The 15,435-nt window shown below is 42.8% G+C and overlaps 2 protein-coding genes across 6 annotated transcripts; one reads left to right on the top strand and one right to left on the bottom strand.

Annotated features, from left to right (window-relative positions):
* Window positions 1–396: 396 nt before the first annotated feature.
* On the top strand, window positions 397–7,032 carry slc37a3 (solute carrier family 37 member 3). Of its 4 annotated transcripts, none has more exons than XM_019278925.2 (15): window positions 398–505; window positions 1,826–1,904; window positions 2,195–2,373; window positions 3,401–3,506; window positions 3,735–3,827; window positions 4,092–4,175; window positions 4,264–4,409; window positions 4,784–4,880; window positions 4,982–5,066; window positions 5,162–5,376; window positions 5,495–5,636; window positions 5,740–5,841; window positions 6,125–6,324; window positions 6,466–6,531; window positions 6,645–7,032. In XM_019278925.2, exons 3-15 carry the CDS (start codon window positions 2,297–2,299, stop codon window positions 6,735–6,737), a joined length of 1,506 nt encoding a protein of 501 aa, XP_019134470.1. In that variant the 5' UTR covers window positions 398–505; window positions 1,826–1,904; window positions 2,195–2,296; the 3' UTR covers window positions 6,738–7,032. The 4 variants fall into 4 exon arrangements, with proteins under 4 accessions (XP_010747369.2, XP_019134470.1, XP_027127949.1 ...); XM_027272148.1 differs by having other exon boundaries at window positions 2,159–2,373; XM_010749067.3 differs by lacking the exon at window positions 1,826–1,904 and having other exon boundaries at window positions 397–505; window positions 2,159–2,373.
* Window positions 7,033–9,946: 2,914 nt separating this feature from the next.
* Window positions 9,947–15,130, bottom strand: cdkn1d (cyclin-dependent kinase inhibitor 1D). Of its 2 annotated transcripts, none has more exons than XM_010749086.3 (3): window positions 14,990–15,130; window positions 11,944–12,428; window positions 9,947–11,757 (listed from the first exon to the last, which is right to left on the bottom strand). In XM_010749086.3, exons 1-3 carry the CDS (start codon window positions 14,998–15,000, stop codon window positions 11,699–11,701), a joined length of 555 nt encoding a protein of 184 aa, XP_010747388.3. In that variant the 5' UTR covers window positions 15,001–15,130; the 3' UTR covers window positions 9,947–11,698. The 2 variants fall into 2 exon arrangements, with proteins under 2 accessions (XP_010747388.3, XP_010747394.3); XM_010749092.3 differs by lacking the exon at window positions 14,990–15,130 and adding an exon at window positions 14,482–14,838.
* Between the last annotated feature and the right edge of the window lie 305 nt (window positions 15,131–15,435).

The following is a 15,435-nucleotide window of genomic DNA, read 5'->3' as shown; positions in this document are numbered from 1 at the left end:
ACACACACACACAAAGTACTGAAAAAAAGAGAAATTAAATAACAGCGCTTAAGTAAATGTGCTTTGTTAATGCCCACCACTGACATCTGGACAAATAAAAACAAAATGTTTTTAGTATAGTGTAAAAAATGATATATTTTTACACCACACTCCTCTCTCATCTTCAGCGTGCCTCCCTCCTCTTGTCTCTTGTCACCTCTCAGCACCGCCTGTCCCTGCTTGGTGTTGTGCTCCTTGTCAATCCTCAAATGATTGGTTGCACAAACATGCATGTGACACCCGTAGCCAATGCCCACAGGTACTTTTCCTAAAGAGAAAAGTAAAAAAGAAAAGAAAAAGAGCGGTTCGCGGACGGACGGGAGCCGGATCCCATCGTTCACTTAAAAGATCCGGCTCTTTGAACCGGCTCTTTGAACCGGCTCGTCCGCGACCGACACATCACTAGCGCGAGCCATCCATGGAGCGAGCGAGCTAACAGTTACCTGAGCAAGGAAAAGGGAAAAAGGTAAGAAGACGGTTTTTGTTTTTGGTGTTTACAGCTTCAGGACTTAGTAACCTGTTTGTCTGTAGACATTGTAGGCGTTTAAAGACGTAAACAGACCCGGAACTGGCTCTGTGGGTAAAGGCTGTGTCACAGTTTGAGCTGTGCTCGTGCTGAGGTGTCACCGAGGCTGTCACACACTAAAGCAGAGATTGTGACACATTATCTCTCTGAAAACAACCGAAAAATGCTGTTAAATGCATGTTAAATGAATTAAAATGACTGAAAATGCACGGGCGTGTTGTTTGCTGTCAATAAAAGACGAGTTGTTGGTTTCTCTAAACACAAAAGTCATGAAAACAAGAGCGTTGTGTTGTACACAGGGCACAGATCACAGTCCCACCTGTCTGTTGAAACCTTATTTACCTTCAGGGAGCAGCATGGCAGCTTACAGCCTGTTTTAGCTGATAAGAGGAGGCTGAGGGAAACATTATGAAGGTGACAATTATGTGGCTGCACGTTTGTGATGAAACCGCTGAGGCAGTGGTTACATTATGACTTTCATATCACTTTTTATGTGACTCATGCCTTGCCTCACTGCTGCTTTTCCAAACTCTCTCTTTTTGCAAGAACACACACACACACACCATGATTATTGTCTGTGAACATACAGAACTAAGCAGACTAATTCATATTTCATATATGATCTTTTAAAAAATAAACACAAACATGTACATGCAACAGAAACCAGAGCACGTTTGAGTATTTTCTGTAACCGTGAGCATAAGAAAGAAGAACATTCAGTCTAGGGTCAGGGTTAGGTGTAAGTGGACACAATGCTTATAATAGGCTTTGCGAAGGGCACAGACACATGGGAAAATGTATAAAAGATACTTTAAAAGACTCTTAATTACACCGAGATCGGTTAAAAAAGGGTAAGAAGGAAGGTAATCGATCAAATAAAAACAATACCAATAAAGGAACTGTGGAGAATCGTGGTTAAATGTGGTTAGGGTTCTCTTCTCTATAAGTATTTGCACAGTTACCAGTATTATTAAGCAAATAGCCTACAGTCAACATTTTGTTTTAATCCATTCATTCGCTGTGACACTTCTTTCGTGTCTTTCTGGTTTCATGTCTGCCTTTCACAAACACACAGGGGAGTTGCATTTAGGGTAGAAGTACAGCACCGGTATCGTGCTGTAAAAGTAAAAGTATCATTCATGTCTAGTTTTTGTGTACACGACATGAGGCAATGCGTGGCTGAACAGGCTGGTGGGGGGGGAGGGAGGTGTAATGGTTTCAGAGGCGGTGGTTTCACACTGGCTCCATTGATACCTGTAGATGCCAGAGCACACTGCAGCATTCATGGATGCTTTCAAGGTAGTATCGCCCGTTGGAGTACAGGAGTCAACTAGGACAGGTAAGATCGGGTCAAATATTCACCACAGTCTTAGGTTTGAGGAGTTGCATGGACACAGTTTGGTCATGTTTAAACCTGGGATGTGTGGCGGTGGTAGTTGGAGCCATATGGGTTTTTATTTTTGGTGATCACTGCATGTTTTTTTTTGGTTCTTAAAAAGCCAAGCACTGGGATCATTTTGTCTAAGCTGTTGCCCTACAATCAAAAGTCAACATCAGCACAGTTAACATTGGTTTCCAATTCCTTCTTTTCAGGATTCTTTGTTGTTCTCCTTGTCCCCTCTGACATAGTTGGAAACAATACTTGAACCCCCCTCCCTGTCCTGTTGCTGCTCCCCCTTGAAGACCTCCACCTCCACCTCCTCTTCCTCCCTCCGCTCCGCCGTCCCTGTGATGCCTCCCTCGTGCTGTGGCTACCTGTCACAGTACACCCATCATCATCTGGTTGCCTTCCTCCTCACCTTCTTTAGGTAAAAATAGACCCACCCTGCCTGGGAAAAAAAAAAGGCCTCCTCAAACCTGATAGCATTGTAAAAGTCCTGCTGGGATAGTTTCTAGACAAGCTTTCACGTAACTAGAAACCCACTGAAGGCTTGACGGGTACAAGTGACCTTCATAGCCCACTGAGCCACAAGAACGAAGCACAAGGAAATAGCGGAGTTGCATAAAAGTGAAATGTAGCCAGTGTAGAAACACACATGAATGAGTGTGAACTGTTAATGTAGGTGAAGGGGGGTGTGGGGCAAGGTGACCCAGGTCAGACGGTCAAGATAACATGGACAATAAGTACTGATTTCCAATGGACGGGGTCACTACACAGATTGAAAAAGTCTTAAAACGTTCTGAAAAGTGAATTGTACTTTTTTCTAAAAAATTAAGATTAAACAGCAACATTAAACAGAGTATGTATTTCTGTTTATATATCACATGTATGACCACTCAGTGAGTTTTATGCCAGATGTTTATTTAACTGCTGTTAATCTTTACTTACAGTAGATTTAGTATCACATGTCTGCGGCCGTGTCACGGCACTCCTATCAGGAGGAAACCTCAGCGAATACTGCTGCTCAGCAGAAAAACCGGGCTCGCGTTGGATTTTGCCCATTTCCTCTTTCTTAGATAAAGAATACTGCATTCCAGTATTTTCATTTACATTCCTGTACTGAACTACTTTAAATGTAACCTTCTGCAAGCCTAATGTGACCTGATGTAGCCCAAAACAAACGTGAACAAACAAAAACCCACAGTGATGCGTCCTTTATAACTACGACCCATTATCCAAAGATCTTGAACTTATTTGTCTATTTATATATTTTAATCTGTTGAAATCTGTATGAAAATGCTATACAAATAAAGTCTGACTGACTCAAGTGTTCCATAATTAAACAGCTGCATCCCCTCCAGCTCGAGTATGAACTTGTCCGTTGTACATGGACGGTTTAGACAAACCTCCCGTTCCCTTTGCATGCTGAGTAAACCTGTCTCCTGTCTCTGCAGCTATGTCTTGCTGCATGCGTCCAGGAAGACGTTCAGCAATGTGAAAGTGAGCATCTCGGCCCAGTGGACACCATCCATCCAGAATGACAGTCTCTCCCCCGGCGAGGTATGTAACAGAACAGCATGCAGTCCAATACAGCTCAATGTTTCTCTCACACATAATAAAAATAAAATTTAAAAGGTAAAAAACGTTGGCCAGTGAAACGTACCGTAATGATTCTTGCTAACAAAACTTCCCTTTCATCTGCTCCCTGAGAAAACAATGCAAGTTGTCTGTTTGAAATCTAACGCCATGGCATTTAAACCCACGCCGTTCTCTCCATGACCGTCGCAGACATGGGGGGAAAATCATCTGTTCGAGGATGAAAAGCAGGCCACTCTGTTCCTGGGAGCTCTGGACTCCATCTTCCTCTTCTCGTACGCAGTGGTGAGTGGCGAACACGATTTTCTGTGTTTTAACAAGCTTCTGAGAGAAGCGTCGCCTGCCACAGAAATCGGCAGAACTGGCACGGGCCGGCGGCGGCATGCATTCACAGCGTGCCAAGTAGGACGGGGGAGAAAACCCGATTCCTGCCGCTCGCGTTCATTCAGGAGTGACGGCCTCTAGCAGCAGCACAAGTTTCTATTCCATGATAAAAACGTGTAATAAGCTGGCTGATTTAATAAAGTCATATTGGTGCTGTCTTCACAGGGTCTGTATCTCAGCGGTGTGATTGGGGATAGAGTGAACCTGCGCTACGTGCTCTGCTTCGGCCTGTGCGGCTCTGCTGCAGTGGTGAGTCAGTGGAGCACGTTGGAATGAAGATACACTGTCTCCATATGATATTTTGGAGTACAGCCCAATCTTTCTTTTGTGTTTGCAGGAGTTTGTGTTTGGCACTCTCACCGAATGGCTCCACATCTACAACATCTATCTGTACTGCGGCCTCTGGGTGCTGAACGGCCTGCTGCAGTCAGCCGTGTGGCCCTGCGTGGTGGCCGTCATGGGCAACTGGTTCGGCAAGACGGGGTGCGTGTGACAGTCCTCCATTCGTCTCAATTTTAACTTCACGTTTTGGAACGCTGGCTGAGACATCTCTCTCCAGCTGAGAAACATTTAGTCAAGTTCGAGTCTGTCAAGTCGAGCTTTAAGACACACACCCACTCACGCTCGAACAATGACATCCATTCATCGGCGCCGCTGCCGAAACATAGACGCCCATTTAGAGTTTTCTTCAGCGGCAGCACTTGTAAATACAATTTGCTGAATATAGAAAGAGCAAGTCATTGAGCTGTGTGTGGAGTTGTTTAGTGAAATATAGTACGTTGAGTATTTAAAGTGACACTGTGCATTATTTACAGTCAAGGCTTTTTATAATTAAACTTCATGATGTTGTTTTCCAGCCGCGGCTTTGTGTTTGGCCTGTGGAGTGCCTGCGCCTCTGTAGGCAACATCCTGGGAGCCTTCCTGGCTTCTAGTGTGCTCAAGTACGGATATGAGGTAAAACATAGACACCCATACACATTATTGTTGTTGTTTTTTTTTACCATATTCTCAGCCACTAAATGCTTACATGAAGCACTGTATGTTGCTGTGTGCAGTATGCCTTCCTGGTGACCTCAGTGGTGCAGTTTGCTGGTGGGGTGGTGGTGTTCTTCGGCCTGCTTACCTCCCCGAAGGAAGTTGGTAAGGACGGCAAGGAACATATTAGATAATAACTTATTCCCTTGTAAAGACATTTTGTTAAGTCCGGAGCTTGAATGTGTGTTTGTGTGCATCAGGTTTGAGTTTGGAGTCAGAGACCGGACTCAGCCCGGTGGAGACGGACACAGACAGCCATCGGCCGTTAATGAGCGACGAGGAGGAGGAGGTAGAGGTGGAGGTGGAGGTGTACGGCAGACAACACCAGTCAATCCAGCAGCCGGACGAACCTCTGGACGAGGCTCCTCAAGCCATCGGCTTCTGCCAGGCTTTCTGTCTGCCCGGAGTGCTGCCTGTGAGTCCACAGACGTTTCTTTTATAAAGTGCTTTTAAACACCACAGAGATGAAATGATACAAATTCATTACACAAGTGTACACCATGTCGACTCTGTCACTGTTTTATGTACTGCAGTATTCCCTGGCGTACGCGTGCCTGAAGCTTGTCAACTACTCCTTCTTCTTCTGGCTTCCTTTCTACCTGAGCAACAATTACGGCTGGCAGGAAGCTCAGGCCGACCGCCTGTCTGTGTGGTATGATGTCGGAGGAATCATAGGTGAGCAGCTGGCAAATTTATGTATTTTCAGTTGCTCTTTTACATACACAGTCAGAGTAAACACAAATATCCTTGGATGTTAACTTTTTCCTCACTGTGTCAGGAGGGACAGTTCAGGGTTTGATATCTGACTTCTTGGGAAAAAGAGCACCAGTGTTGGCCACTAGTCTGGTGTTGGCGATGGCAGCCCTAGTGGGATACAGCCGTGAGTATGGCATCGTTATATCAGTCAACAGAAAATCAATTGGCAAACAAATGAGATAATTAAGTAAGCAGAGTTTGGGTGTTCAAGCTATTTTTTTTTTTTTTTTACTATTTGCTCATCCTGGACAAAATCATTAAGAGATTAACCTCTGTACTTTGACACATAAAGCTTCGACATTCTGACCTGGAGTGATGAAATCCACCAAAACTTCCTTATATAAGATCGATGGTGACATTACAAGTGTATTACAGTTCGTTCCTCTATCTTTCTCCGTCCTTCTCAGGCTCACCTAACGACCAGTTGATCAACGCTGTGCTGTTAGCTATCACTGGCTTCTTCATTGGCGGCCCGTCTAACATGATCAGCTCCGCCATATCTGCTGACCTGGGCAGACAGGAGGCTCTGAGGGGGAGTAAGGAGGCTTTAGCTACCGTCACTGGCATAGTGGACGGGACTGGGAGTATAGGAGCTGCTGGGGGACAGGTGAATGACAACAGAAAAAGCTCTCTGTTAATGTACTTTACCATGGTTTGCTGACTCTTTCTAGCTTTAGTTTGGATTTCATAATGCATGGCTGTGCACAGGTTGATATTTGACTCAATTTATATCTCCATCGTCCACTAGTACCTGGTGTCCCTGCTTGAGAGCAAGCTGGGCTGGATGTGTGTCTTCTACTTCTTCGTTGTCATGGTAAGATCATTGTTTTTAAAGTTGACTCGACCCTCCTGTCTCACCCGCAGCATCATTTTGTAACGTTAAAAGAATAAAACTCTCGTGTAACTTCTTGTGTCCTCGTGTTACAGACAGGGGGCAGCATTGTGTTCATCACTCCTTTGCTCGTCAAAGAGGTGCGTGCCATGTGGAGGGACAGACGGGCGATGCGCCGGCAGCTGTGAAAGCGGCAACATCTGGCAGCCGTAATGTTTTCTACTCTTTATCAGTGAGTACAGTGCAGGGCTGCTCAGAAAACAGCTCCTTTTTTAGGTGAGGTGGAACTGTTTGTCACAGCCACAATGGTTAAGGTGATGTGGAGTACTCCCACAGTGACCAGTGTTTGTCTGTCAGCACTCCTGTGAGCAGAAAAGGAGAACACTGAAGTCTTATCCACTCACTTAAAGCATAAAATGTGTGAATGATTTAAAGGTTTGAGCTGAAGTGCCTGAATGGGGGGGGAGAAAAAAAGAAAAGAAAGGCTTTTAAAGGGACCTGGCTGTCAGGCACAACCAGTCTGTGAATTCATCACAGAATGTACACAAATAAATATTATGTAAATATTTTAGGATTTAAATTGATTTTTAAAATGTATATGCTCCAGTCAGTTTGAATGGCCTTTTTAAATCAGGGGTTCATTGTCTAAAGAATGTGAATAATAATTGTAATGTGGAAATCTGTTGTCAGCTTTTGTAGATATGTATGATATTTTTTGGTCGAGATAATGAATATTGCACTGTAGTATTCTAGAAATCAGGCAAAGACTTGAAGATTTTAGTGAACCACTTAGACGTTAGTTGGGTTTTTGGGGAAACTCACAGCCACTTTTGTATAATCATGTTTAGAAACTATACTGTAAAGCTTTTTCATTACGGGGACTGGTCCTCTCAATGTTATGTTATGTTTTTTTCCACTTCCTGTTCACTGGAATGTTTACACGTCATGTTTTAGTGTCTTAATTCACAGGAAAACACTCACACCCACACTAACAGGAACAATAAAATGCATACTGACATTGCAGAAGAGAGACATTTGTAGCAGAAGTTGTATATTTGTTTGTTTCTTTAATGAACATTGTCATGTTTGTTAATGAAGGTAAAATACTAATCTTATTAATGTTATAATTACTCCTGATCAGAGTAGGAAAATAACCTTACCCGAGGTGATGTTTGGGCAGGGTTTCTAGTTTACACTTCAAGATCATTTTAGTTCCAATCAGACAGTTTGCTCTGTTGCATGCAGATACATGAACCACATGTAAAGTGCTTCTGGAACAGGTTCCTCATGTTAAACCGTCAGACCCCCCCACCCCTGGGCAGTCTCACCAAGTAAACTGTAATCAAATGTAAAATGAAATGTATTAAGAACTATCTGTGGTGTACGATTTTATTTTGTTTTTATTATTTATGTGTACTTTTCACATTTTAACCAGTGTAAATGAAACATGTCATTTTTAAATAAATGACATTTTGAAAATTGTGATATATCCTGTAAAACGCCTGCAGAATATTTCTCATAACCAGTTTATCCTGACTAAACTGATCTTAAAACAGTCGACGTCAATGTTTTCTCAAGCTCGTTACACTTTTTTACATCACGTACCACCTCCAGAAAATATTCATCTGTCCAAGTAGCACTATAACACCAGCAGTGTAGATCCACCCTGTTCAGAGGCGGGTTTATACCTGATAAGATGATTTATTGTTGACTTCTTGTAAACCGGTTCAAGAACCAGAGCTCATTGGTAGAAAAGTGATACTCCTTGATCTTTCTCCCTTTTATTTCTTGTTTGAAGCCACATTTGAAGAGTTTTTGAACAGATGATTTTACCTCTATGGAGCTACGGAAGTAGAGCGGATCATCAGACGATTGCCGGTTCGGTCCCCGGGTCCTCTGGACTTTGAGGGGTGTATACCAAGTCAAGGTCAAGACCAGACGGTATGTAGCCCAATTCAGTCATATGCCCACATTTGTGGTCTAGTTTGAGGACCAGTGCTCTGACTATATGTGCAATGCAACTTAAAAACCAGCAGGTGGTGCTAGAAGAAGCCTTTAGCGTCAACCTTTTCCCTCCTCATACCTCCATGTTCATAACACTTCATAACAAGAGTGAAAGAAAAAAATTGAGACCAGTGTTTTGTGGTTTATATCTCATTCATCAACATTTTATTATTTTGAGCACACTATCAAAATCAACAATATGAAAGGCAACAGTGCACCAATAACCCAGCAATATAATATTTTCTATACAAATCTTAAAGAAGGAATATGATTCTGATCTCATACAAATACACTTCTTACATGTTGCAAGGATACATAAACCAGTATTAAATTACAATAAAATTATTACAAAGGGTGTACAAAGATTATCATACATTCATGCATATACAAATAAAGGCTACACTTTTGATATAGCTGCGACTGAATTAGGAAAGCGAAGTTAACAGATCGATCTTGACGTTTATTAATTTAGTTTTCCTCCTAACAGACGTGAGGAAGTTTAACACCGCTATAACGAAATTCTAAGAAACCAATGAACAATGTTAGAAACTGTTTATTATCATTAAACATGTTTAATAATAATAATTCTAAATGTCAAGAAATTCCTAATCTGTGCCTCAGTTTCTCCATGAGTATTTGTATGTTGTTGTTTTTTTTTTTGTTTTTTTTAAGGATTACCATAAAAAAATAGTTCTCTTGTCAACAATGTTTAAAGTAGTGCAAAGATATAGTTTCAGAAATAACAGTTAGTTAGAGCAAAAAAAAAAAAAAGAGGGGGGGGGGGGCGGGTTTAGAATTATTTCCCCGCTTAACAAATGATACGAACTCAAAATAAGTTAATACACTCTCTTACAAGTCTCCTCTTAAACACACTGAGAAGGTAGGTGCACACACACACACTGTCTCACACACACACACGCGTAGATAAGCCGACAAACGAATTTAAAACTATTTTTAACAGCCGTGTTTGCTATTTTTAGACCTGTGAAATATCGCCTTCATGATAATGAACAAACTGCTTTCATGCCGATTTTTCGCAGACCCGAGGCGGCTGATTCATGAAAGAGAGACTGGAGAGACTCTTAAGAGGGGGGGGGGGGGGGGGGGGGGGGGGGGGGGGGGCGGGGGGGGTGGGCAGACAAAAGCTTGTCTGAATCACAGGCCACTTGTCTGGACGCAGAAATCCTTTGATCCAGAAGGGGTCTGAGACATTTTCTCATTTCCTATTAAAAAGTTGTCCTCGTTCTTCCTCCCCCCTCCCTCCATCCCGCTACTATTCCTCTGCTCTGTCTATTTCTGGGAAAGCGTCAAAGCAGAGACAGGGAGAGACAACAAAAGCCGCCTGGCCCCCCTCCCCTCCGTCTCCTCCTCGAGGGACCGGAGTTTCCTCTGCGTGGCGCTGGGCCCCGCTCTGACACACTGACTCTTTTACCTGATGTGAAACTCTACACGGAGCGCTGAACCTCGACAGCTTTTACCACAACAGAATAATAAGCCCCGAACCCCCCTCGTTCCTGTCTCGCTGTCTCTCTTTCGTCTGTGGACACAGACAACCTGAGCTACATTTTTACATCTATTTAACTTGTTTGTTTTACTGAATCACTTGATGAGGTAGTAGAGTAGATTAATCCAGGTTATGGCTTTTAATCCATTACTGTAGTCAGGGAAAAAGAAGTAGGCACGCACGTCCTATTTGAGTCACTTAAGGTGTGTTTACACAATATATTTGAAGATCTGGACATGCTCGAGACCCATAACTGATCACTCAAACAGTGAACAACTTTGTATAAATGATGCGTCTCTAAATTTAATGGCACAGCAATTTTCTTTGGTTCAACTGCCTCAGCTGCCATAAAGTTTAACCTCAAGATAAAACAGACACTTTCGCACACAAACACACGTATGTACACTTGAAGAGACACAGAAAAGAACAGCACAGCGACAGGAAAAATGCGAAGCAGCTCGACTCTTCATATCAAAACAGAAAAAAAGTTTTGATCCCTCTTGAGCTGCAGCACAGTGATAAAACGCTACATTCCCTTCATGGAGAAAAGAGGCGTGTTTAAAACCTACAAGGTGAAAATCGCATGAAGACAAAGAGCGGGGAAAAAAATGCTACATAAGTTACAAGCATGAACCTGATGAAAAACATAATAAGGTATGTTCAGGTCTGTTGCCAAAAAATAGAGAGATTTTTTACAACCCCATTATGCAAATAATACAAAGCAAAAAAGGGAATATAGTTGGAATATTTTTTTTTGCTATGTTGTGATGGTGTAAAGTATTTATAGCCAATATTTCTAAGCGGCAACGGTGGAGTGTATATGAGCCATAATGACTAACGCATAATTTGGGGGCAATGGCACAGGTTTCCTAACACCTTATCTTACCTCGTTTTATTGCTTGTTTATTTTATTTTGATGATATACCATCAAGAATAATAAATAAATAGTCACATATGAAACATTATTATTAGTACTTTTAAGATTTGAAGTCACTTATCGTACAGGTACGGCCGCATTATCTCATCGCCAGACCTCCACCGTTGACCTTTAACCTGGAGCTAATCACAGTCGCGCTGCCAAATTTTGAGCCCTGGGTGAGGTTTTGACCTCTGGCTCGACTCTCGTGCTTTGGGAGCTGTGGGGCGAGACTAAAGGCTAAGTGTGACGCGAGGCCAGGAATAGTAACTCATCTAATTGAAACCTCTTTGTGACTTTTAGCAAGAGGGAGGAAAAAAGGTTGAGGACTGAGGTCAAATACTATCCGAGGCCCCGCTCAGAAGAAAATTAACCTCTTAAAACAAAAGCCTGGTTTCTGTTATTAAGAGTGCATTCAAAATCATTTCACAGTATAGTCAAAAGCTGAGAAAAACAGTATATAGAATATTTGTAATTATCAACACAAACCGTTTCTAAAGTCTGAGCTTGACTAAGTAGGAAAAAAATGGTAGCTTCCTTGTGCTGAAAATTTAAGGTATGTGGTGTCAGGAGGAGTTTTTAAGCCCATGCTGCATGAGCTTGTTGACAGTCAGTTACAAATTGCTACATATATACATATGATATGACACATATCTATGTGAGGTGACGTGTAGTAGGGATCTCGACCACTAAGTGATCTCCCACTAGGTCTTAGTTGTGCTTTTCTACTGCCGGGAAGATGCTTTGTAATGGAGAAGCTTGGTCTTCTTCACCTTGAAGAAATCTGGGAGAGAAAAAGAAGACAATGCAAAGTCAGGAAAAATCTGTTCTTGTTGACTTTTATAACTACGACATTATGATACATATTTGTAGAACTACGATGAATAAAAACAGCGTTAAAGGGAAGGTTTATGACGACAACAAGCTAAAGTTGAACTATTGCGTTACTCAAGATATTTAGGGTACTGACCTGTGATGGCAGACTGTTTGCGTTTTCCTTGCCGTTTGAGCCGGTAGCACCCCCTTGTGGTCACCTCCAGATACTCATCCCCAGACCCGGACGAGCTGCTGGACCCCGGGGAACAATCGCCTGACGACGAAGAAGACGTCCGCCTTTTGTCCTGCAGTGGCGCCGCTGCCCTAACCGTGCAGCTGCGGTAAAACGCCGGCACGTCCTGGCACCTGAGCTCCTCCCACTCGACGTTGGTGCCATTTCCCGGCATCTCGCTCTGGAAGTCGAAGTTCCAGCGCTTGTTGGCCACTTCCACGCTCATGCAGAGCAGCCGCTGGAAGTCCTGCTGCAGCTGCTGGTGGTCCACCGGCCCGAAGAGGTTCCTCCGCACCGGCCCCACCTTCAAATTTAATGCCTCGATGCCCCCAAGACGTGAGAGCTCTGAGTCAGATGCCATTGCTGCTGTTGATGTTAATGTTGATGGAGAGACCTTAGCCATTTCCCTGTCAGAGAGCAAACACATGCAAACGTGTTAGAGGAAGGCCAGAGGTTGACTGTTGGCTCTGTTGGGCCTGCAGAGCTTCAATGAGGTGTGATCTGGGTTAACATACCCACCACACACACACATACACACCACCATCATCTGCCCTCTTTGGCGCCTTTTGTGTTTTATGTGATCAAACACACGTGTGCCCCTAACCCACTGAGTAATTACTGCAGCAACAGGTAAAGTTGAACCAACACCAAATAAATCTAACATAAAACTCACAAAGTCAACCTGATTCTCCACCTGCTCTGGTGTCTAACAGCCAAAGGTCAACAGTATAGAGGTCAGCAGGTCGCGTAAGAGAAAAGGTCCATGAAGGCTCCTTGTGAGGAATGTTTCCCACATACCCCAGCTGCCATCTGCCACGTTTAATTAGAGCAGTACTGTTGAACTCTGACATCGATTTCTACACTGGTAACCGATATTCTGCCTCTGAAATAAAACTTTACACATCCTGTACGGAGTCTGTAAGCCTCTGTTTGACTTCCACTGAACTGACTGCTCGGTGCTTTATCAGCTGTGTCCGGGCACTAAAAGACTGATGATATGGGATTTTTTTTCCATGGATGGGTGGTAACTACTAGAAAGCTGAAAGATATATGGTGCTGCTACTGATAGTGACACAGTATTGTCTACGCTCTAAAATGTTTTTACATGCTGCAAACTGGGGCAGATTTCTGAACTAAACTTACATGGGGACAAGGCATGTGAGGAGCTAAAAAAAAAAAAGGGGGCCCCTAGTGGGTTAATCCCCTCCCAACATCTATGTTACATTGTTGTCACATTATGGGTTTCAATCAGGTATCCTAGCTCTGCTTTAAAACATTAAACATGAGTCCTTTCAAGCTGAAAATGTGAAATAATCCAAATTTTTTGTTGGAGTTTTGACACTTCAGTTTTATTCGTGGCGTTTCTAAGCAAGTTGTTCTTTATATTTGCTTAAAACACAGTAGGGAAGAGTGTACAGAGACTTTAAATACCAACATATCACCCACAAGACAGAAATAATGGCTTGGAAATAAAAATAAAAAACACCCCAGAGGGGGGAGCTGAATCAAGGGTGAGGAGGTAGGGAGAGAGGGTTGCGCAACTGTTTGACACTTGCAGAATAAATATCTGGTGAGAGCACTTTCACAAGTCAAATAAAGTGTAATTTTTACGACGTCGGTCTGCTCATATAAACCCATGTGTTCGAGACCGCAGCGGGAGACTTTTTTTTCTTTCTTTTTTTTAAGTGCGCACTTTGCTCGATAACAAATTTAACCCGCACAAATTGCTTCAAAGTTGGATAAATTACAAAACATATGATGGAGCAATGAAAAAAAATAAAATAGTTGCTTTATTTGGCCAGTAGGGTTGCTCTAGAGGAGTGAAAGTTGTTTGTGTCGAAAATGAAGTGGGCGCGGTATGCAGGTCAGGTTTCCACTTTGGTCAGTGTCCCCGCACACACACACACACACACACACACACACACACACACACACAGAGGAAAACACCGAGAAAACCTCTCTTGCGTTTGAACCACAACTCACCTAAACTCGTGACTACAATTATTTATTTTTTTAAATGCAACAACAACATCTGCAACAAATGAGCGTGCAAGTGTTGGGTAAAAAAAAAACAACAACGCAAACTTCATTTTGTGTCTGAAGAAAAAGTGTGCAGGCAAAACTTTGTGACGCAGTCAGATTCAGTGCGGATGTGGGTCAATGAGATGCGACACAAAAACACACTCCGCATCTTGTCAAAGACACTTTTACACACACACACACACTTAAATGTTCGTAAACAACACCAAACATTAACAAAAAAAGTGTTAATTAACGCGAACACACACATTTCCGAGGACTTTGAATGCGTCTTGACAGCTAACAACAACGCGTCAAAAAAACTACATCCACTTTTATCCGGACTACATTTCAAATAAACACAAAAAAAGCGACTTTTAGAGTGAAAATGATAAACCGTGGTGTCAAAAACACAAGAAATAAATGATATTTCTCTCTTACCATCAGCGTCAGTGTCCTAAAAAAAAAAAAGTTTTCAAAAGTTGATATCCGTCCGCAAAAACACGCACACACTAGCTCCAAGTCAGAGGAAGAAGTGAAGAGTGCTCCTGACAGCGCCGTGGAAATAAACAGTGTCACGTTGAGAAGTGTTCGTGAGGCACTACCCACGGGAGGGTCCTTCTTGGCTTCTTATCTGCGACTTGTTTGTAAAGGAGCTCAGAAGACAGGAGGAGGTGGCGGAGGAGGAGGAGGTCCTATTAGCGGAGTCAGTCACGTGGGTTTCCATCAAAACAGTCATTGTTGGAGCGCGGCCAGGAGGTGAAAACGCGGCTATCATAAATTCTTACGACAATTAAACGCAACACGAGGTGCAGTATGTTTGCATTGCTGCAGAGAAAAAAACATCCAATGTGCATGAAAGCAAAACAAGCCACACACTTGCATTTAATGCTTTATTGTTAAATATGTATAAAAGTATTAATAATGATAATTATAAATAATTCCTTACCCTGTTAACATGTTAAAATCTCTTGATTCTGTCCGTGCGCTCTTCTGCTCCAAACCTGTTGTTCCCGCGCTCTGTTGCGCCCCTTGTGCCCCACTTCTCCTTCACATGGACTGGAAGTAGGTCAAATATCTTGGCAATGGCGGCCATTTCCCTTCTCCAGCAAATGTGACACACATTCTCGTGTTGTGCTTGCATCACGTTTAGTTTTGGCACCCAGCCCACTGCAGAGAGTCACGTTGAAATGCAACGTGACTCTCTCCAACTGGGTCATGCAGCTCCATTTTAACTTCTCCTACAGATTCACCACATCCTCATTTGGATATATATATATAAATGTACTGAAGTCTATGAAGTGGAAAAGTATTGCAACTGCACCTGAATGTCACGGTCATGTGCAGTTGGTTGCTAAAAGAAGAAGAGAGGAGGAAACACGCGGCTGTTTCTCT

This window comes from Larimichthys crocea, chromosome XX (genome assembly GCF_000972845.2).
Source record: "Larimichthys crocea isolate SSNF chromosome XX, L_crocea_2.0, whole genome shotgun sequence".
Lineage (NCBI taxonomy): Eukaryota > Metazoa > Chordata > Actinopteri > Sciaenidae > Larimichthys > Larimichthys crocea.
The sequence above is the reverse complement of the archived record's forward strand: the minus strand, read 5'-3'. Positions and strand labels throughout refer to the sequence as shown.

Bases quoted from the DNA above. Each gene is read 5' to 3' on its own strand.
- cdkn1d (XM_010749086.3), bottom strand. The intron at 11,758-11,943 runs GTCAGTACCCTA...TTTCTCTCCCAG, and splicing joins CAAACAGTCTGCCATCACAG to ATTTCTTCAAGGTGAAGAAG.
- slc37a3 (XM_010749067.3), top strand. From the start codon at position 2,297: ATGCCTCCCTCGTGCTGTGGCTACCTGTCACAGTACACCCATCATCAT. The intron at 5,637-5,739 runs GTGAGCAGCTGG...TCACTGTGTCAG, and splicing joins TGATGTCGGAGGAATCATAG to GAGGGACAGTTCAGGGTTTG. The intron at 6,532-6,644 runs GTAAGATCATTG...CTCGTGTTACAG, and splicing joins TCTACTTCTTCGTTGTCATG to ACAGGGGGCAGCATTGTGTT.